Here is a 22,040-nt window from a genome sequence, read left to right as displayed (position 1 = left end):
GGCGTCTGACCTCAGGGACTTCTGACAATGATATGGGACAAGCTGTAGTATCAGGACACCACAAATCATGAGAATGAGCCCCTGTGGGACCATCATCATGTTGCTTGGCAGGAGCCCCGGAGAGAGGACCTCACCAATTATAGATGGATAACACATCCTGATGGGGCCCAAAGGCCCCTCACCCATAAGAGGACACGAGGATTATGGTAAGGGGGGATTCTGTTACAGAAGTTGTGCTATGGGGGTTATACACGTTCAATAGCTGTCGGCTGAATGTTCAATTGGACCACAGTTCTCCCTTCTGACCTCCCCATACACATGAATGTTCGGCACCAAAGAATATTAATGTGTCCTAAAAGGCAAAGGTCCCCAACTCAGTCCTTAAAGGGGTACTCCTCCCCTAGACATCTTATCTCCGGGAGACCCCAGCGATCTCGGCTGTGGTACCCCAGACATCCGGTGCACAGAGTAAACTTCACTCCATGCCAGATGACTGGCGATGCGGGGTGGAGGTTTGTGACGTCATGGTCACGCCCCACTTGTGATGTCACAGCCACACACCCTCAATTCAAATCCATAGACTTACATTGATGGGGCGTGACCATGACATCACGAGCGGGCGTGGCCATGACCTCACGAGCCTCCGGCACCCCACTCAACGCTCTAAACGAACGCCGGATGCAGCAGGGAGATCGCAGGGGTCCCCAGCGGTGGGACCCCCGCGATCAGACATCTTATCTAATATCCTTTGGATATGGGATAAAGATGTCTGTGGGCAGAGTACCCCTTTAAAGCTCCACCAACAGTCGAGAATTTACATTTTTCCCTGTTCTATTCCAATGGAGAAACTGGTAAAACCAAAAATGTTACTACTGGCAGACTCCAGGAATCTATAGATAGACACCAAGCCATATGGGGTCCCTGGCACGCCTTTCTATCCCCCACTGACCACGAAAGGATGTGTCCACATGACAATCATGTTTCTCTGTCACCACCTCCCCCCTGTAATTAACACATGTCATTCCTGCTGTCCCATCACAGCCCAGGAGGTCACGGGCCGGGAGGTTGTCCATATCTTTACCTTATCTGGATCAACGTTCTATCCCCATAAATCTACTATCCATAATCTGTAATATTATATTTTTCCAGAAATACATCCAGGCCCCCCTGGAACTTGTTTATTGAGTCAGACATCACAACATCATGTGGCAGAGAATTCCATAGTCTCACTGCTCTTACAGTAAAGAATCTCTGTCTGTGATGATGGTGAAACCTTCTTCCCTCTAGTAGAGGATGCCCTCTTGTCATGGTTACCGGCCTAGGTATAAAAAGATCCCTAGAAAGATCTCTGTACTGTCCATTCATATATTTCTACATTGTGATCATATGGCCCCTAAGACGTCTTTTCTCTAAAATAAATAACCCCAAGTGATAACCTGTCTTGGTCCTGTAATCCCCCCCTACCATTATTTTCTGTGTCGCCCTCCTCTGCACCCTCTCCAGTTCGTTATAAGATATAACACTCTAGGCACTACTGTTAGGATAGCATTTTAGGCACTACTGTAAGGATAGTACAATGGGTACTACTTTGAATATAGCATTTTAGGCACCAATGTGAGGCTAGTACTATAGATACCATTATGAGGATATCACTGTGGGCATTACTGTAAGGATATTGGGGGAGGTTTATCAGAACCTGTGCAGAGGAAATGTTGACCAGTTGCCCATAGCAACCAATCAGATTGCTTCTTTCCTTTTACAGAGGCAATTTCAAAAATGAAAGCAGCGATCTGATTGGTTGCTATGGACAACTGGGAAACTTTCCCTCTGCACAGGTTTTGATAAATCTTCCCCATTGTTATTTGTTTCAATGGGAATACAGCACTGTAGGCACTAATGTGAATACCGCACTATAGGCACTAATGTGAATACAGCACTATAGGCACTAATGTAAATACAGCACTATAGGCACTAATGTGAATACAGCACTATAGGCACTAATGTGAATACAGCACTATAGGCACTAATGTGAATACAGCACTATAGGCACTAATGTGAATACAGCACTATAGGCACTAATGTGAATACAGCACTATAGGCACTAATGTGAATACAGCACTATAGGCACTAATGTGAATACAGCACTATAGGCACTAATGTGAATACAGCACTATAGGCACTAATGTGAATACAGCACTATAGGCACTAATGTGAATACAGCACTATAGGCACTAATGTAAATACAGCACTATAGGCACTAATGTGAATACAGCACTATAGGCACTAATGTGAATACAGCACTATAGGCACTAATGTGAATACAGCACTATAGGCACTAATGTGAATACCGCGCTATAGGCACTAATGTAAATACAGCACTATAGGCACTAATGTGAATACAGCACTATAGGCACTAATGTGAATACAGCACTATAGGCACTAATGTGAATACAGCACTATAGGCACTAATGTGAATACAGCACTATAGGCACTAATGTGAATACCGCACTATAGGCACTAATGTGAATACAGCACTATAGGCACTAATGTGAATACAGCACTATAGGCACTAATGTGAATACAGCACTATAGGCACTAATGTGAATACAGCACTATAGGCACTAATGTGAATACAGCACTATAGGCACTAATGTAAATACAGCACTATAGGCACTAATGTGAATACAGCACTATAGGCACTAATGTGAATACAGCACTATAGGCACTAATGTAAATACAGCACTATAGGCACTAATGTGAATACAGCACTATAGGCACTAATGTAAATACAGCACTATAGGCACTAATGTGAATACAGCACTATAGGCACTAATGTGAATACAGCACTATAGGCACTAATGTGAATACAGCACTATAGGCACTAATGTGAATACAGCACTATAGGCACTGATGTAAATACAGCACTATAGGCACTAATGTGAATACAGCACTATAGGCACTAATGTGAATACAGCACCATAGGCACTAATGTGAATACAGCACTATAGGCACTAATGTGAATACAGCACTATAGGCACTAATGTGAATACAGCACTATAGGCACTAATGTGAATACAGCACTATAGGCACTAATGTGAATACAGCACTATAGGCACTAATGTGAATACAGCACTATAGGCACTAATGTGAATACAGCACTATAGGCACTAATGTGAATACAGCACTATAGGCACTAATGTGAATACAGCACTATAGGCACTAATGTAAATACAGCACTATAGGCACTAATGTAAATACCGCACTATAGGCACTAATGTAAATACAGCACTATAGGCACTAATGTGAATACCGCACTATAGGCACTAATGTGAATACCGCACTATAGGCACAAATGTAAATACAGCACTATAGGCATTAATTTGAATACCGCACTATAGGCACTAATGTGAATATCGCACTATAGGCACTAATGTGAATACCGCACTATAGGCACAAATGTATATACAGCACTATAGGCACTAATGTGAGCATAGTGCTACCAAGATGACTGTATTATAGCTATTACTATGAGGGTAGATGCTGTTATGGTACAAAATCTAAAGCTAATATTATGGGGATAACATTAAAGGTACTACAGGGAGGTTAAAGGGGTACTCTGGCACTAAGACATCTTATCCCCTATCCAAAGGCGGGACCCCCGTGATCTTCCACGCCGCACCCCGTTAGAATCAGTCCTCGGAGCGTGTTCACTCCGGGTCTGATTACTGGCGATCACGGGGACGGAGCATAGTGACGTCATGGCTCCGCCCCCCTGTGACATCACACTCTGCCCCCTCAATGCAAGCCTATGGGAGGGGGCGTGACAGGTGTCACGCCCCTCCAATAGACTTGTATTGAGGGGGCGGAGCGTGACGTCACACGGGGCGGAGCCGTCACGTCACTATGCTCCGTCCTCGTGGTCGAGATGGACTCAGCCTGAGGACTTCCAGCGGTTCCGGAAGCCGCTAGAGGTGGGTGCTGCATGGTAGATCCCGGGGGTCCCCAGCGGCGGGACCCCGGCGATATAACATCTTATTCCCTATCCTTTGGATAGGGGATAAGATGTCTAGGGGCGGAGTACCCCTTTAACATGATAGACCAGTGGTCTTCAACCTGCGGATCTCCAGATGTTGCAAAACTACAACTCCCAGCATGCCCGGACAGCCAACGGCTGTCTGGGCATGCTGGGAGTTGTAGTTTTGCAACATCTGGAGGTCTGCAGGTTGGAGACCACTGTGATAGACAGTGTCTATAGACCACTGTGATAGACAGTGTCTAGTGTTGAGCACGAATATTCGTAATGCAAATTTTTATCGCGAAAATCGTCAATTCGCAATTTGGCGAATATTTAGAATATAGTGCTATACATTCGTAATGACGAATATTCATTTTTTTTGTTGTTGTTTTTTTCACATGCAAATTTTTCTGCGAATTTTCCATGTGAACTTTCGCATGGAAAAAAAAAAGTGAATGAACATAGCGAATATGCGAATTTCGCGAACATAGGACGAATAATCGTCACTATATTCGTGAAATATCAAAAATTCGAATATGGCCCCTGTTGCTCATCACTACTGGTGTCTTCTTATGTCCAGATGGGCCTTCAGGCCCCAACAGGCACCAGGGCCCAGGGTGAATGCTATTTCTCCACCCCCCCCCACCCCCCCTGTAGCTACACTCATGAATATGGAAACTGGGGATCTCCATTTTAGTGTTGAGCGGCATAGGCCATATTCGAATTTGCGATATTTTGCAAATATATGGATGAATATTCGCGGCCTTTTTTTGCTATGCGCCATAAAATTTTACATGCGCCATAAAATTTTGCAATAGAAAAAATGTTTACCCAAAACCTCATGGAGAGTGTATATAGTATTTATAATGAATGGAACAGACCGTGCTTCAATTAACAGTAGAATTTATTATAATATCACATTAATTATAAGAATTGCGGTAGTATTAAGAAGATCCCCTCACAGGGCCCTATGGGGGGATCAGACAATAAAATAAAATACACTAAAATAATTACTGATGCCTCTAATGTGCGTTCATATAGCAGATATCATGTAAAAATATCTAGCAATAAATGGTTCACTATAAAGATATAAATGTCACTTAATAATGTATCACAAAACTGTTCTTTCAATAAAGATGAATGGCAGTTGTTATGAAACAATGTTGCAGTATTGTCCTTCTGATATGAAAATGTATCAGGATTGCGGTATCATCTGAGGGCAGAGATATTAACCCCTTAAGGACCGGAGGTTTTTCGGTTTTTGCATTTTCGTTTTTTGCTCCTTGCCTTTAAAAAATCGTAACTCTTTCAATTTTGCACCTAAAAATCCATATGATGGCTTATTTTTTGCGCCACCAATTCTACTTTTTAATGACTTCAGTCATTTTGCCCAAAAAATCTATGGTGAAACGAGAAAAAAAATCATTGTGCGACAAAATTGAAAAAAAAATGCCGTTTTGTAACTTTTGGGGGCTTTGGTTTCTTCGTAGTACATTTTTCGGTAAAAATGACACCTTCTCTTTATTCTGTAGGTCCATACGATTAGAATGATCCCCTACTTATATAGGTTTGATTTTGTCGCACTTCTGGAAAAAATCATAACTACATGCAGGAAAATTAATACGTTTAAAATTGTACATCTTCTGACCCCTATAACTTTTTCATTTTTCCGTGTATGGGGCGGTATGAGGGCTAATTTTTTGCGCCGTGATCTGAAGTTTTTAACAGTACCATTTTTGCATTGATAGAACTTTTTGATCACTTTTTATTCATTTTTAAATGATATAAAAAGTGACCAAAAATGCACTATTTTGGACTTTGGAATTTTTTTGTGCGCACGCCATTGACCGAGCGGTTTAATTAATGATATATTTTTATAATTTCCGCACGCGGTGATACCATATATGTTTATTTTTATTTTTATTTACACTGTGTTTTTTTTTTTATTGGAAAAGGGGGGTGATTCAAACTTTTAATAGGGGAGGAGTTAAATGATCTTTATTCACTTTTTTTTGCAGTGTTATAGCTCCCATAGGGACCTATAACACTGCACACACTGATCATTGTTATCCCATAGGGACCTATAACACTGCACACACTGATCATTGTTATCCCATAGGGACCTATAACACTGCACACACTGATCTCTCATACTGATCATTGTTATCCCATAGGGACCTATAACACTGCACACACTGATCTTCATTATTGATCACTGGTTTCTCATAAGAAACCAGTGATCGATGATTCTACCGCTTGACTGCTCGTGCCTGGATCTCAGGCACTGAGCAGTCATTCAGCGATCGGACAGCAAGGAGGCAGGTAGGGGCCCTCCCGCTGTCCTGTCAGCTGTTCGGGATGCCGCGATTAGCCGCGGCTATCCCGAACAGCCCGACTGAGCTAGCCAGGAACTTTCACTTTCACTTTTAGCCGCGCGGCTCAGCTCTGAGCGCGCGGCTAAATGGTTAATAGACCCTTTCTTCAGTAGGGATAACCCTACTGATAACCCTATTGATTATCCCTACTGAAGAAAGGGTCGATACCTAAGTACCCTGAAACGCGTCTAGGAGGTGGATGCCATCTACATGTGCGGTTTTTCACTTGGCAGTTGCAGTTCTAATCTAGTATACCCCGCAGAGGATTTATGCGGCTAACACTTACGGCTCCTATTCCATCTCCACTCCGGTGAGGCCGTTGTTCCAGCAGAGCTCTCAGTAACGTCACACGCCAACTCCACGAGGCCGAGATACTGGAGCCCATCAGAGAACCGGCAAACAGCTCTTGTCCCAGATCGGGTACTAACGTGGACTGCCTAACATCAGATACCGGTGAGTGCATAACCCTTATTCTTAAAGCGCTTCTATAATCCTGTGCACACAGACGGGCAGCTTAAACAACAGGACCGGTGCAGTCCGGACCAGCTGCTACCATCACCGGCAACATCCTTAGTCAGCGCCTGACAGCACAGACATATATCGGCACTCATAGTCCACAGACTTTCTATTATACTTTGCTGGAACTTTTAATATCTCTGCCCTCAGATGATACCGCAATCCTGATACATTTTCATATCAGAAGGACAATACTGCAACATTGTTCCATAACAACTGCCATTCATCTTTATTGAAAGAACAGTTTTGTGATACATTATTAACCCCTTCCCGCAGAATGTCATATATAAACGCCGGGTTGTGCAGTGCGTTCGCGCATCCCGGCGTTTATAAATGACATTCAGTTAACCCGGCGATGCGCAGCATCGCACGGGTTAACTGGCAGAAGTCCCGCTGTTTCCAGCAGGGGACAACTTCTGCTTCACCCCCAGGACCATCCATTGATGGTCCTGGTCAGCGATCACTGTGATTGGTCCCTGTGGACCAATCACAGTGATCTGGGGTGAAAGTTCAGATCCCCCGCACTGCCCGCCCCTGGAAGTCGGGCAGAACGGGGGACGAAAGCTGCAGGGGCTCGCTCGGGACCTGCGGCATTCGGGGGGAACACGTGGGGACCGGCGGACTTACCTGGAGCAGCGGCGGGACCGAGGAGCAGCGCGTGACCGGCCACGTGGACGAGCAGCGACGGGTAAGTATATAGTCCTCAGAGGCAGCAGTGAAGATCTTCACTGCTGCTTCTAGGAGTCTGAAAACTACAACTCCCAGCATGCCTAGACAGCCTTTGGCTGTCTGGGCATGCTGGGAGTTGTAGTTTTGCAACATCTGGAGGGCCCCAGTTTGGAGACCATTGTATAATGGTCTCCAATCTGTGCTCTTCCAGCTGTTGCAAAACTACAACTCCCAGCATGCACTGACTGTCCAGGCATGCTGGGAGTTTTAGTTAAGCAACATCTGGCCCTTCAGATGTTGCCGAACTACAACTCCCAGCATGCCCTTCAGCTGTCTGGGCATGCTGGGAGTTGTAGTTTTGCAACAGCTGGAGACATACTGGTTGGGAAACATTGTTTCCAACTCAGTGTTTCCTAACCTGTGTGCCTCCAGCTGTTGCAAAACGATAACTCCCAGCATGCACTAAAAGACCATGCATGCTGGGAGTTGTAGTTTTGCAACATCTGGAGGGCCCCAGTTTGGAGACCATTGTATAATGGTCTCCAATCTGTGCTCTTCCAGCTGTTGCAAAACTACAACTCCCAGTATGCACTGACTGTCCAGGCATGCTGGGAGTTTTAGTTCAGCAACATCTGGCCCTTCAGATGTTGCCGAACTACAACTCCCAGCATGCCCTTCAGCTGTCTGGGCATGCTGGGAGTTGTAGTTTTGCAACAACTGGAGACACACTGGTTGGGAAACATTGTCTGTTTCTAACTCAGTGTTTCCTAACCTGTGTGCCTCCAGCTGTTGCAAAACTATGACTCCCAGCATGCACTAACAGACCATGCATGCTGGGAGTTGTGGTTTTGCAACAGCTGATGCAACCCCCCCAAGCCCCCCCCCCCCCCCCGCCCCGCCACCCCCGTGAATGTACAGGGTACATTCACATGGGCGAGGCTTTTACAGTGGGTTTCTCGCATCTTGAGATGCAGCAAATTTTGCGCTGGGAAACTCGCTGTAATCCCCCGCCCATGTGACTGTACCCTAAAAACACTACACTACACTAACACAAAATAAAATAAAAAGTTAAAAACACTACATATACACATACCCCTACACAGCCCCCCTCCCCCAATAAGAACGTCCGGTACACCACTGTTTCCAAAGCAGAGCCTCCAGCTGTTGAAAAACAACAACTCCCAGTATTGTCGGACAGCCGTTGACTGTCCAGGCATGCTGGGAGTTTTGCAACAGCTGGAGGCACCCTGTTTGGGAATCACTGGCGTAGAATACCCCTATGTCCACCCCTATGCAAATCCCTAATTTAGGCCTCAAATGCACATGGCGCTCTCACTTTGGAGCCCTGTCGTATTTCAGGGCAACAGTTTAGGGTCACATATGGGGTATCGCTGTACTCAGGAGAAATTGCGTTACAAGGTTTGGGGGGCTTTTTCTTCTTTAACCCTTCATGAAAAGGAAATGTTGGGGTCTACACCAGAATGTTAGTGTAAAATTTTTTTATTTTTTACACTAACATGCTGATGTTGCCCTATACTTTACATTTTCACAAGAGGTAAAAGGGAAAAAAGCCCCCCAAAATTTGTAACGCAATTTCTCCCGACTACAGAGATACCCCATATGTAAGCGCAAAGGGCTCTGGGGGCGCACAACAAGGCCCAGAAGGGAGAGCGCACCATGTACATTTGAGGTGATTTGCACAGGGGTGGCTGATTGTTACAGCGGTTTTGACAAACGCAAAAAAAACAAAACCCCACATGTGACCCCATTTCGGAAACGACACCCCTCACGGAACGTAATTAGGGGTGCAGTGAGAATTTACCCCCCACAGGTGTCTGACGGATCTTTGGAACAGTGGTCCATGAAAATGAAAACTTGTACAGCCCACTGTTCCAAAGATCTGTCAGACACCAGTGGGGGGCAAATGCTCACTGTACCCCTTGTTACGTTCCTCAAGGGGTCTAGTTTCCAAAATGGTATGCCATGTGTGTTTTTTTTTTTTGCTGTTCTGGCACCAGAGGGGCTTCCTAAATGCGACATGCTCCCCGAGCAAAATTTGCTCTCAAAAAGACAAATATGACTCCTTCTCTTCTGAGCATTGTAGTTCGCCCATAGTGCACTTCAGGTCAACTTATGGGGTACCTCCATACTCAGAAGAGATGGGGTTACAAATTTTGGGGGGTATTTTCTGCTATTAACCCTTGCAAAAAGGTGAAATTAGGGGGGAAACACACATTTTAGTGGACATTTTTTTTTTTTTTACATATGCAAAAGTCGTGAAACACCTGTGGGGTAATAAGGCTCACTTTATTCCTTATTACATTCCTCAAGGGGTCTAGTTTCCAAAATGGTATGCCATGTGTTTTTTTTTTTTTGCTGTTCTGGCACCAGAGGGGCTTCCTAAATGCGACATGCTCCCCGAGCAAAATTTGCTCTCAAAAAGACAAATATGACTCCTTCTCTTCTGAGCATTGTAGTTCGCCCATAGTGCACTTCAAGTCAACGTATGGGGTACCTCCATACTCAGAAGAGAAGGGGTTACAAATATTGGGGGGTATTTCCTGCTATTAACCCTTGGAAAAATTTGAAATTTGGGGGGAAACACACATTTTAGTGAAAAAAAATATTTTTTTTTTACATATGCAAAAGTCGTGAAACACCTGTGGGGTATTAAGGCTCACTTTATTCCTTGTTATGTTCCTCAAGAGGTCTAGTTTCCAAAATGGTATGCCATGTGAGGGTTTTTTGCTTTTCTGGCACCATAAGGGCTTCCTAAATGCAACATGCCCCCCAAAAACCATTTCAGAAAAACGTACTCTCCAAAATCCCCTTATCGCTCTTTCCCTTCTGAGCCCTCTACTGCGCCCGCCGAACACTTTACATAGACATATGAGGTATGTGCTTACTCGAGAGAAATCAGGCTACAAATATAAGTATACATTTTCTCCTTTTACCCCTTGTAAAAATTAAAAAATTGGGTCTACAAGAACATGCGAGTGTAAAAAATGAAGATTGTGAATTTTCTCCTTCACTTTGCTTCTATTCCTGTGAAACACCTAAAGGGTTAAAATGATGACTGAATGTCATTTTGAATACTTTGGGGGGTGCAGTTTTTATAATGGGGTCTTTTGTGGGGTATTTCTAATAAGAAGACCCTTCAAATCCACTTCAAACCTGAACTGGTCCCTGAAAAATAGTGAGTTTGAAAATTTTGTGAAAAATTGGAAAATTGCTGCTGAACTTTGAAGCCCTCTGGTGTCTTCCAAAAGTAAAAACTCGTCACTTTTATGATGCAAACATAAAGTAGACGTATTGTATATGTGAATAAAAAATTTTTTTATTTGTAATATACATTTTCCTTACAAGCAGAGAGCTTCAAAGTTAGAAAAATGCAAAATTTTCAAATTTTTCATCAAATTTTAGGATTTTTCACAAGGAAAGGATGCAAGTTACGACAAAAATTTACCACCATGTTAAAGTAGAATATGTCACGAAAAAACAATCTCGGAATCAGAATGATAACTAAAAGCATTCCAGAGTTATTAATGTTTAAAGTGACAGTGGTCAGATGTGCAAAAAACGCTCTGGTCCTTAAGGCCAAAATGGGCTTGGTCCTGAAGGGGTTAAGTGACATTTATATCTTTATAGTGAACCATTTATTGCTAGATATTTTTACATGATATCTGCTATATGAACGCACATTAGAGGCATCAGTAATTATTTTAGTGTATTTTATTTTATTGTCTGATCCCCCCATAGGGCCCTGTGAGGGGATCTTCTTAATACTACCGCAATTCTTATAATTAATGTGATATTATAATAAATTCTACTGTTAATTGAAGCACGGTCTGTTCCATTCATTATAAATACTATATACACTCTCCATGAGGTTTTTGGTAAACATTTTTTCTACTGAACTTTTTCCTCTTGCACCTAGGGTATAGGTGCCTACCCAATTTAACCTCGGATCAGTGTATTAATTGTGAGCTGCACTTATTCTTTTTCTTTAAATTTTGTTTGTGCAATATCGCATGATCTTCAACAAACATGATGATTCTCATTGGCCCACAAGCTAAAAGAATGGAGGGATCAATATTCGCGAATATTCGCACGCGCGCCAGTCTGACACAGTAACTAGCATTGGAGTCTTGTTTAGACCACAAGCTGGAAGCAGGGAGGCATGATCACTGTGATGTGTACTGCGAAAGAAAAAAAAATGCGAATACTCGTAATTGCGAATATATAGCATGATATATTAGCAATATTCACGAATTTGCGAATATGCGAAATTCGCGATAAATTTGCGCATTGTGAATATTCGTGCCCATCACTACTCCATTTGGGCTTTCATGTAGGAACTGTATTGGAAGCCGCCCTATTGGATGTTACCCAGCTTTCTCAGGAAAATAATAAATTTAAAGAGATATTCCAGGAAAAAAATTTTTTTTTTTTTTTTTTAGATCAACTTTCACCGGAAAGTTAAACAGATTTGTAAATTACTTCTATTAAAAATTCTTAATCCTTCCAACAATTATCAGCTGCTGAAGTTGAGTTGTTCTTTTCTGTCTAAGTGCTCTCTGATGACACGTGTCTCGGGAGCTGTCCAGAGTACAAGCAAATTCCCATAGCAAACCTATTCTGCTCTGTGCAGTTCCTATGGGAATTTGCTTCTGCTCTGGACAGCTCCCGAGACACGTGTCATCAGAGAGCACTTAGACAGAAAAGAACAATTCAACTTCAGCAGCTCATAAGTACTGAAAGGATTAAGATTTTTTAATAGAAGTAATTTACAAATCTGTTTTACTTTCTGGAGCCAGTTGATATATATATATATATATATATATATATATATATATATATATATATATATATATATATAAAAAGTTTTTTCCTGGATAACCCCTTTAAGTATAGTTCACAGATGTTTTGTTCCCAACTTTATAGAAGCCCAATATGCCACGGTAATGTACCAACCTTCTAGTAAAGGAAGTCTTCACCAGTGCCAATACTTACTGAGACTAATGGCCCTACAGCTGGCAGCCAGGACCACGAGGAGGGCCAGGACCCAGCACAGTCTTCGATCCATGACCTTCTTCTCTCTGTGCCGTAGACGATGGGCACGGGGGTTATTTTATACCCTCGGACCTCTTTTCTGTATTCTTTAAAGAAGGTTTACTCAAGGAGAGGCCTTGGTCTACTTCTTCCCCCGCCCTCTGTATTCTAAATCTAGTAAAATGTGACTAAGGCGGAATTCCCTATACATTCAGATAAGATATGTTATGTTTTATTATTTCACAGATTGGAGGAAGGAAATGTGCACGGCATAGCACTGGGATGTTGGGTAAGGGTTACTAACACTGACAGACCCCTGTAAGAAAGTCCGTCTATCAGTGGCTGCTGTTGTTGTATCCCGAAATCTTGTTTGGGGCCCTGATCACAGGGAGGGCTGGTCCATATGTATGTGAGCCCTTGGATGATACTTACAATTGGCCGATTCAAGCCTCAACTTAACAGTTACGGTGTTTATGGGTGGTGTATAGACTGCTCAACACCGGGACCCGGCCTCGAAAGAAGAACCCCCAATGGGTTCCTGGGGATCCTGTCCAGCCAAAATAGTTGGGGACACAATAGGCTTCATACACATTAGATATGTTTTTGCCCGGCCTCGAAAGAAAATGTTGGGCCCCCAATGGGTTCCTGGTGATCCTGTCCAGCCAAAATAGTTGGGGACACAATAGGCTTCATACACATTAAATATGTTTTTGCCCGGCCTCGAAAGAAAATGTTGGGCCCCCAATGGGTTCCTGGTGATCCTGTCCAGCCAAAATAGTTGGGGACATAATAGGCTTCATACACATTAGATATGTTTTTGCCCGGCCTCGAAAGAAAATGTTGGGCCCCCAATGGGTTTCTGGTGATCCTGTCCAGCCAAAATAGTTGGGGACGCAATAGGCTTCATACACATTAGATATGTTTTTGCCCGGCCTCGAAAGAAAATGTTGGGCCCCCAATGGGTTTCTGGTGATCCTGTCCAGCCAAAATAGTTGGGGACGCAATAGGCTTCATACACATTAGATATGTTTTTGCCCGGCCTCGAAAGAAAATGTTGGGCCCCCAATGGGTTCCTGGTGATCCCGTCTAGCCAAAATAGTTGGGGACACAATAGGCTTCATACACATTAGATATGTTTTTGCCAAACCCACCAATTTTGGCAGAACTCGACGACCATCTAATGTGTATTATGGCCTCCTGACAGATGATGTTGGTGGAGAGAAGAATCAGACATGTTGAATTTTAACTGTTTTTGGGAAGATAGAGCAAGACCAAGAGAGGGGTCTGGCAATGATTTACTTCCCCACCCCGCTTACAGGTCAAGCCAAGCATTCATGGGTATTGAGGGATTGGAAGAGATGCTGAACAGTTTAAAGGGGTACTCCGCTGCTCAGTGCTTGGGACAAACTGTTCCGAACGCTAGAGCCGGCGCCGGGCGCTCGCGACTTAATAACATCATAACATGCCCCCTTATGACATCACACCCCGCCCCCTCAATGCAAGTCTATGGGAGGGGGCGTGACAGCGTCACGCCCCCTCCCATAGACTTGCATTGAGGGGGTGGGGCGTCCAATATTCAGGATTGTTTGATAGTATAGGGGATAATACAGGAGCCAATTAGATGCCGGGATTCTGAGATGTGACCTATTTTTATAACTTTTAAAATTTCTCTGAATAGCACTTCCTGTTTTCCGTCCTAAAAAAAAATAGGAAGTGGCGGCTTATTATTTTATTGGCCCCCTTTAATTTACCATCAAATGTATTACCAAATAAGGTTATAAAAATATCTGCGTTAGAAAATGGTAAACAAAAAACTAAAAACCTGCTTGTTATTTTAATTCTCAAGGTCATTACGATTACAGCTATACCAAATGTATCTACTCTTTGTGGTTTTACAGTTTTTTTAATATTTTGCATATCAATATTCTGACTCCATAACTACTTTTTTGTTTTTTGTCTGTGGAGCTGTGTGAGGATTTAGGGTTTGTTGCACTGAGATCTGTAGTTTTTATTGGTCTGATCAGTGGTTTCTCATCACTGGTTTCTATCTAAAGGGGATTGTCAAAAAGTATAATAAGTCAACTTACTAATATAATGTTATTATCTATACTGAACAAATCTTCCATTAATAATAATTTTATAATAATAATTGTATTTTTTATAGCGCCTACAGATTCCGCAGCGCTTACAATTATGGGGTACAAACAAAGACAAGTGTTACGCCGAGCGCTCCGGGTCCCCGCTCCTCCCCGGAGCGCTCGCAGCGTTCTCCTGTTCACAGCGCCCCGGTCAGACCTGCTGACCGGGAGCGCTGCGATATTGTCCCTAGCCGGGATGCGATTCGCGATGCGGGACGCGCCCGCTCGCGATTCGCATCCCGGCCCGCTTACCAGACTCGTTCTCCGTCTGTTCTGTCCCGGCGCGCGCGGCCCCGCTCCCTAGGGCGCGCGCGCCGGCTCTCTGCGATTTAAAGGGCTGGTGCGCCACTGATTGGCGCCTGGTTCTGATTAGTATGTTCACCTGTGCACTCCCTACTTATACCTCACTTCCCCTGCACTCCCTCGCCGGATCTTGTTGCCATTGTGCCAGTGAAAGCGTTTCCTTGTGTGTTCCAAGCCAGTGTTCCAGACCTCTTGCCGTTGCCCCTGACTACGATCCTTGCTGCCTTCCCAGACCTTCTGCTACGTCCGACCTTGCTCTTGCCTAATCCCTTGTACCGCGCCTATCTCAGCAGTCAGAGAGGTGGAGCCGTTGCTGGTGGATACGACCTGGTTGCTACCGCCGCTGCAAGACCATCTCGCTTTGCGGCGGGCTCTGGTGAATACCAGTAGCAACTTAGAACCGGTCCACCGGCACGGTCCACGCCAATCCCTCTCTGACACAGAGGATCCACCTCCAGCCAGCCGAATCGTGACAACAAGTATCAGACATAAAATTACACAATAACTATTCAAACAAGAGGTGTGGGAATATATTGGGGATATGTTGGGGATATGTTGAGGATATGTTGGGGATATGTTGGGGATATGTTGGGGATATGTTGAGGATATGTTGAGGATATGTTGGGGATATGTTGGGGATATGTTGGGGATATGTTGAGGATATGTTGAGGATATGTTGAGGATATGTTGAGGATATGTTGGGGATATGTTGAGGATATGTTGAGGATATGTTGGGGATATGTTGAGGATATGTTGGGGATATGTTGGGGATATGTTGGGGATATGTTGAGGATATGTTAGGGATATGTTGAGGATATGTTGAGGATATGTTGGGGATATGTTGAGGATATGTTGAGGATATGTTGGGGATATGTTGAGGATATGTTGAGGATATGTTGAGGATATGTTGGGGATATGTTGGGGATATGTTGGGGATATGTTGAGGCCAATTAGAGACTGTTATAGGCCTGTCTGAAGAGATGTGTTTTTAGGCCACGTCTGAAACTATGGATGTTGTTGTTGAGTCTGAGGGACTGAGGGATAGCATTCCAGAGAACCGATGCAGCACGAGTGAAGTCTTGGAGACGGGAGTGAGAATTATAGAAGATGTTAGTGTGAAGTCATTAGCAGATCGGAGAGAACGTGTAGGATGGTAGACAGAGATGAGAGAGGAGATGTAGGGAGGTGCAGCATTGTGGAGAGCTTTGTGTGTGAGACTTTTGTACTGTATTCTGGACTGAATTGGTAACCAGTGTAATGACTGGCAGATGAGTCTGGCTGCGGCATTAAGGATGGACTGGAGAGGAGAGAGTTTGGAGAAAGGAAGGCCTATTAGTAAAGAGTTACAGTAGTTGAGGCGGGAGTGAATCAAAGCAATAATGAGAGTTTTAGCAGATTCAGTAGTGAGAAACGGGCGGATTCTGGAAATGTTTTTGAGATGCAGGTGACAAGAACGTGAAAGGGACTGAATATGTGGAGTGAAAGACAGATCAGAGTCAAGTATAACTCCAAGACAGCGAGCCTGCTGCCCGGAAGTTAAGGTAGTACCACATACCGAGATGGAAATGTCAGGGGTAGGTACAGTATCAGTTGATGGAGAAAAAACAAGAAGTTCTGTTTTCGAAAGATTTAGTTTCACATATAAAGAGGACATGATGTCTGAGACGGCAGAGAGACAGTCACTGGTATTCTGTGGGAGTGCAGGGGTGATGTCTGAGACAGCAGAGAGACAGTCACTGGTATTCTGTAGGAGTGCAGGGGTGATGTTGGCGGAGGAGGTATAGAGTTGGGTGTCATCAGCATAGAGGTGGTACTGGAAACCAAATCTACTGATTGTTTTTCCAATGGGGGATGTGTAGAGTGAAAAGAGTAGAGGACCCAGGACCGATCCCTGGGGAACCCCGACAGCAAGGGGAAGAGGAGAAGAAGTAGAGCCAGAAAACGAGACGCTAAAGGAGCGGCCAGAGAGATAGGAGGAAAACCAGGCGAGAGCAGAGTCCTTGAGACCGATGGAGCGGAGACTACTGAGGAGGAGTTGGTGATCCAACTCCTCCATTCCATTATCAGCTGTCTGGCTCTTCACACTCTCTGGAAAAGAAGCCCCCACCCCCACCACCACCTCCCCTTCTGTCTGCTCAGGACATGGCTATTGATGTAAAGGGGGAGCTCATATTACTGCCCATTAGATTTTTGTGCAACAAGACGCCTTTCTCAGATAAAGCAGCAGTGAACCTGTTCTGACTGAAACTACTGTGACTGAGCAAGATTTCCTGCTCCCTTAAATTCGAATTACCAATAATATGAGCTCCCCTTCTTCTAATCAATGGTTTGGTCCTCAGCAGACAGGAAGGGGGGAGGGGAGCAGAGACAGAGCAGACTGCTTTCAAAGAATGTAACATGATGTCACAGCTACAATCCAAACAGCGTATATGGAGATATTTGTACAGTATGGCTAATAACATTATTATAACAAGTTTCTTTATTATACTTTTTGACACAATACACAGGTTGTTTCTTTCCCTGGACAACCTCTTTAAATTTTTGTCGTAGTTAGTAGTTTTATTTTATTTTATTTTGTTTACAGCATTCCGTGAGGGATCAATACCATTATATTGATGCCAAATATACATATTTTTTTAGACTTTTTTTGTTTAGAAGCAGGAAAGCAGGAAAACCAATCAATCTTTTAATTTCATATACAGTACACTGCAATACTATTGCATTGCAGTGTTCTGTCAGATGTGGGCTGTAACAGTAGATTTGATCCTGCAGCCACGGATGTCTTCAGTAGGCCCCTGGCTCCCATGGAAACAGATTGGCAACCCCCAAATGCTTTGCGGGGGGTGCCGATCGTCATCCTGACAGGACAGGCATCTGTCAAATAACCAACTAGAGGAATAATTTCAGGTCACTCGTGGGGAGTGTTGGCTGTTGATAAGACCCACCATGTATGCAGCAGGCTCAGCTTCTGAGCATGCTCCATATTTTCCTACTAGACACATGACATACATAACCAGAGGCACATACTTATATATGACGTAATACTCTGAGTGCCTTTCCTTTATCCTCTCAGGGCACTGGCTAAGTCTGCTGTATACTCATGTAAATATCACAGTGACATTCGACCGAACAAGCCGGCCAGAAGGTGGGGGACACTTTGGCCTCACAGAACCTGGGATTATCCATGTAGATCTCCTATGGATGTCTCAGTCAGACCTGTCTCCTTCGTTTCTGGCTCAGGCCTTTCATGACTACAGGAACATCACCCAATGTCTTATCCTAGATATGGCCTTCATGCAATTGGTGTTACTCAAGGTTCTCAAGGTTCTCCCTTGGCCTCCACAGCCTTCAGGGCCACCCACGGGACTAAGTGATCAGACACCCAGCCTTGCAGCACCGCCCCTCACACACCGGTTGCACCAGTCCAGAGGCCCCTATGTCAGCCCCTTCACTGCCTCTCACTCATGCAGCTGCTACACTGGCCGACACCATCTATCTGACACCACCGCCCCACCTGGTACAAAACCTGTACTCAAAGTCGTGTTGGGTCATTAGTGTCTACTCGGCAATGCAACCTACGGGCTCAGTTTTCCAAGATCACTGTAGAAATAACATCTATAGGCAACCAATCAGCCCATAAAGGGTCTACAACACCTGAGCTCACCACAGCTGAGGGGATGAAGCGGCCATAATAAAGGCTAAAATTGTTGAGCAATGGTCAAAGAGCAATAATATTAGATCCAGAAACATCCTTGAATTGGAACCAAGGACTTGGTGGCCTTTTTGACGGATACATTTGCCTGTTTGCGTCCGGCTGCGTCTTCCACGGATCTTATTACAGACAGGAAACACAGATTACCAAAACCCAAGTCCTTTCCACAATCTGCACTAAGGGATGTTTTTGCAAGAATCCATCTTTGATACATGAAGGAACGTGTCCTGCAGGGTGTTGTAAATCTATACGGGGCTCCCAGACAGATTCAAGGATCCTGCATATCCCTGTTTGCACACTGGCCTGAGGCCGAGGAGACTGCCTCCAGCACTAAAATTGCGGATGATCACTCAGTCCCCTACAAGTGGAGATTCCCCGTTCATCTGATCGTCACTCAAAATGGCTCCTTGCCAACTCCCCTAAAGGTGCGAGGTCTCTTTGCAAAGAATGGAACCCTCTCGTTCGAGGCGGCACAGATCCTCCCGGCAAAGTATCTTCTCCCCTTTAAAGGGGTTATTCAGCTATTAAAAAACATATCCCTTATCTCCAGATTGGGGCCCAACAGCCCAATAAAAGCTCTGGACCCCGCCTTCCGATACATACACGTCAGCAGTGACGGGCTGCTCAGCCAATCACTGCCCACAATGGTGCCCGCCTCAATTGGTGATTGACCAATCATTGCGATAGAAGTACATCTCAGAAGGTGGGGTGGGGGTTGGGTTGACCGGGAAGAGTCAGGCTCTGTCCTGTGGATAGGGGATAACCCCTTTAACCAAATGTGTTACACCAAGTGTGTCCTTTCTGCCCTGCTATGCCAACTTATTGATAGATTTTTCTCCACAGACCCCCAAACTGGCCTCTTCTACTCAGAATTATTATTATTTTTTTTTACCCATGACCCATATCATTCTTATTTCTTCCCCAATATTCATGTATTAAAGGGGTATTCCAGGATTTTTTTTCCATTTAACTATGCTAGAGGTGTAATTTTGTTTGTAATCTAGTGTCTGTACCTGTGTGTGACGGTGGTCTCGCAATTCTTCTGTGATTTTCGCCCCAATATTTATTTTTAACAGCATACAAAATTACTCAGGTCTTGGGATTTCCCAGGTTGCAGTGCGTGAAAACCTGACATCATTAGTCAGGTGATCAGAGGGAGCCTATTCTGCTTCAATAGGCACCCTGGTTAGAAAACACTGGTCTTTTGAATGAAATGCCGCTAATTTGGGGAGCCTATCCTGCTTCAAAAGGCACCCTGGTTAGAAAACACTGGTCTTTTGAATGAAATGCAGCTAATTGAGTGGGGAGGCTGGTGTCGGGGAGGAGGGAATGTGACCTCAAACTTTCAAGCATGGAACTATGGAATGTGTAGTTTAGAGAACAAAATCCAACAGGAAATGACCAGTTCTGGCAGGTAAGTACTAAATTTCCCTTATGGTGGATAACCCCTTTAATATAGCACTGTGGACACTATGAAAAAAAGCAAAGAGTCAAGAGCCGGAAGACATTACAGAGAAATCCCCCAGGGAGGGAGAAAGGTGAGTGTGCATATTTTGTTTTTATTTATTTATTTTAGTTTTTCAAAGGTCCATATTGTACAGGGCGTGTTTTACAAACAGTGTGCCTCCAGCTGTTGCAAAACTGCAACCCCCAGCACGCCTGGACAGCCTTCGGCTGTCCAGGCGTGCTGGGAGTTGTAGTTTTGCAACAACTGGAGGTGCACTGTTATGAAAACACTGTTGTAGAAGGAGGCCGATTCCTCTTCAGAGATGCTATGCATAAAGCAAACTCATTTAGAATAGAACAACTCCCATATATTGTATGTGCACCTGCTTTAAAGGGGCACTCCGGTGGAAAACTTTTTTTTATTTTTTTTAAATCAACTGGTGCCAGAAAGTTAAACAGATCTGTAAATTACTTCTATTAAAAAAAATCTTAATCCTTCCAGTACTTATTAGCTGCTGCATACTACAGAGGAAATTCTTTTCTTTTTGGAACACAGAGCTCTCTGCTGACATCACGAGCACAGTGCTCTCTGCTGACATCTCTGTCCATTTTAGGAACTGTCCAGAGCAGCATAGGTTTGCTATGGGGATTTTCTCCTACTCTGGACAGTTCTTAAAATGGACAGAGATGTCAGCAGAGAGCACTGTGCTCGTGATTCAGCAGAGAGCTCTCTGTTCCAAAAAGAAAATAATTTCCTCTGTAGTATTCCGCAGCTAATAAGTACTGGAAGGATTAAGATTTTTTAATTGAAGTCATTTACAAATCTGTTTAACTTTCTGGCACCAGTTGTTTAAAAAAAAATAACAAAAATGTTTTTCAGGGGAGTACCCCTTTAATGTTCAGACCCCCACTGATCACTAGATGTGGGTGATGTGCTCCATAGATTTATTATCGAATTCATCTCCTGCTTCTTTCTAGCGATTGGTCGGAGTCTGATCACCCAGACTGATCAAAAAAACACTACGGCCGGCACGCCTCCTGCACGGGAGAGCCGCGGCAGAGCCGTGGCCCCATGCAAGAGATCGCAGGGGGTCTGACCGCTTGGATACTTGTCCCCTATCCTATAGGCACTTATCCCCTATCCCGTGGATAGGGGACAAGTTGTCTTTGGCTGCAGATGTCCTTTAAACAGATTTGTAAATGACTTCTATATAAAAAATCATAATCCTTCCAGTGCTTATCAGCTGCTGTATGCTCCAGAGGAAGTTGGGAAGTTCTTTCCTGTTTGACCACAGTGCTCTCTGCTGACACTTCTGTCCATGTCAGGAACTGTCCAGAGTAGGAGAGGTTTGCTATGGGAATTTGCTTGTACTCTGCACAGTTCCTGACATGGACAGAGAGCGCTGTGGTCAGACTGGAAAGAACTACACAACTTCCTCCGTAGTATTCAGCAGCTGATAAGTACTGGAAGAAATAAGATTTTTAAATAGAAGTCATTTACAAACCTGTTTTACTTTTTAGCACCAGTTGATTTATTAAAAAAAAAAAAAAATTCCCACCAAAGTACCCCTTTAATGATTCCTCCAAACTTACCAAGGATCCTTCTAAATGTTATGCGTTGGGAACAAACTGTTCTGAAAGCTGGAGCCGATGCCAGGAGTGTGTGACATCAAAGCCCCGCCCCTTCGTGCCACCATGCCCCGCCCCCTCAATGCAAGTCTTTGGGAGGGGGCGTGACGGCCATCCCGCCCCCTCCCATAGACTTGCATTGAGGGGGCGGGGCTATGATGTCACAAGCTCCCGACTCCAGCGTT

At 44.2% G+C, this 22,040-nt stretch overlaps 1 protein-coding gene across 1 annotated transcript in view; it reads right to left on the bottom strand.

The window, feature by feature from the left end:
- LOC130357515 (putative gastrointestinal growth factor xP4) overlaps window positions 1-22,040 on the bottom strand; it is a 40,296-nt gene that overhangs the window by 2,750 nt on the left and 15,506 nt on the right. Inside the window, exon 3 of the mRNA XM_056560212.1 lies at window positions 6,677-6,827. Coding sequence (XP_056416187.1) covers window positions 6,677-6,827 — 151 coding nt within the window. The remainder of the gene's footprint in view (window positions 1-6,676; window positions 6,828-22,040) is intronic.

The sequence above is a fragment of the Hyla sarda genome, chromosome 2, assembly GCF_029499605.1.
Source record: "Hyla sarda isolate aHylSar1 chromosome 2, aHylSar1.hap1, whole genome shotgun sequence".
NCBI classification, from domain to species: domain Eukaryota; kingdom Metazoa; phylum Chordata; class Amphibia; order Anura; family Hylidae; genus Hyla; species Hyla sarda.
The sequence above is the reverse complement of the archived record's forward strand: the minus strand, read 5'-3'. Positions and strand labels throughout refer to the sequence as shown.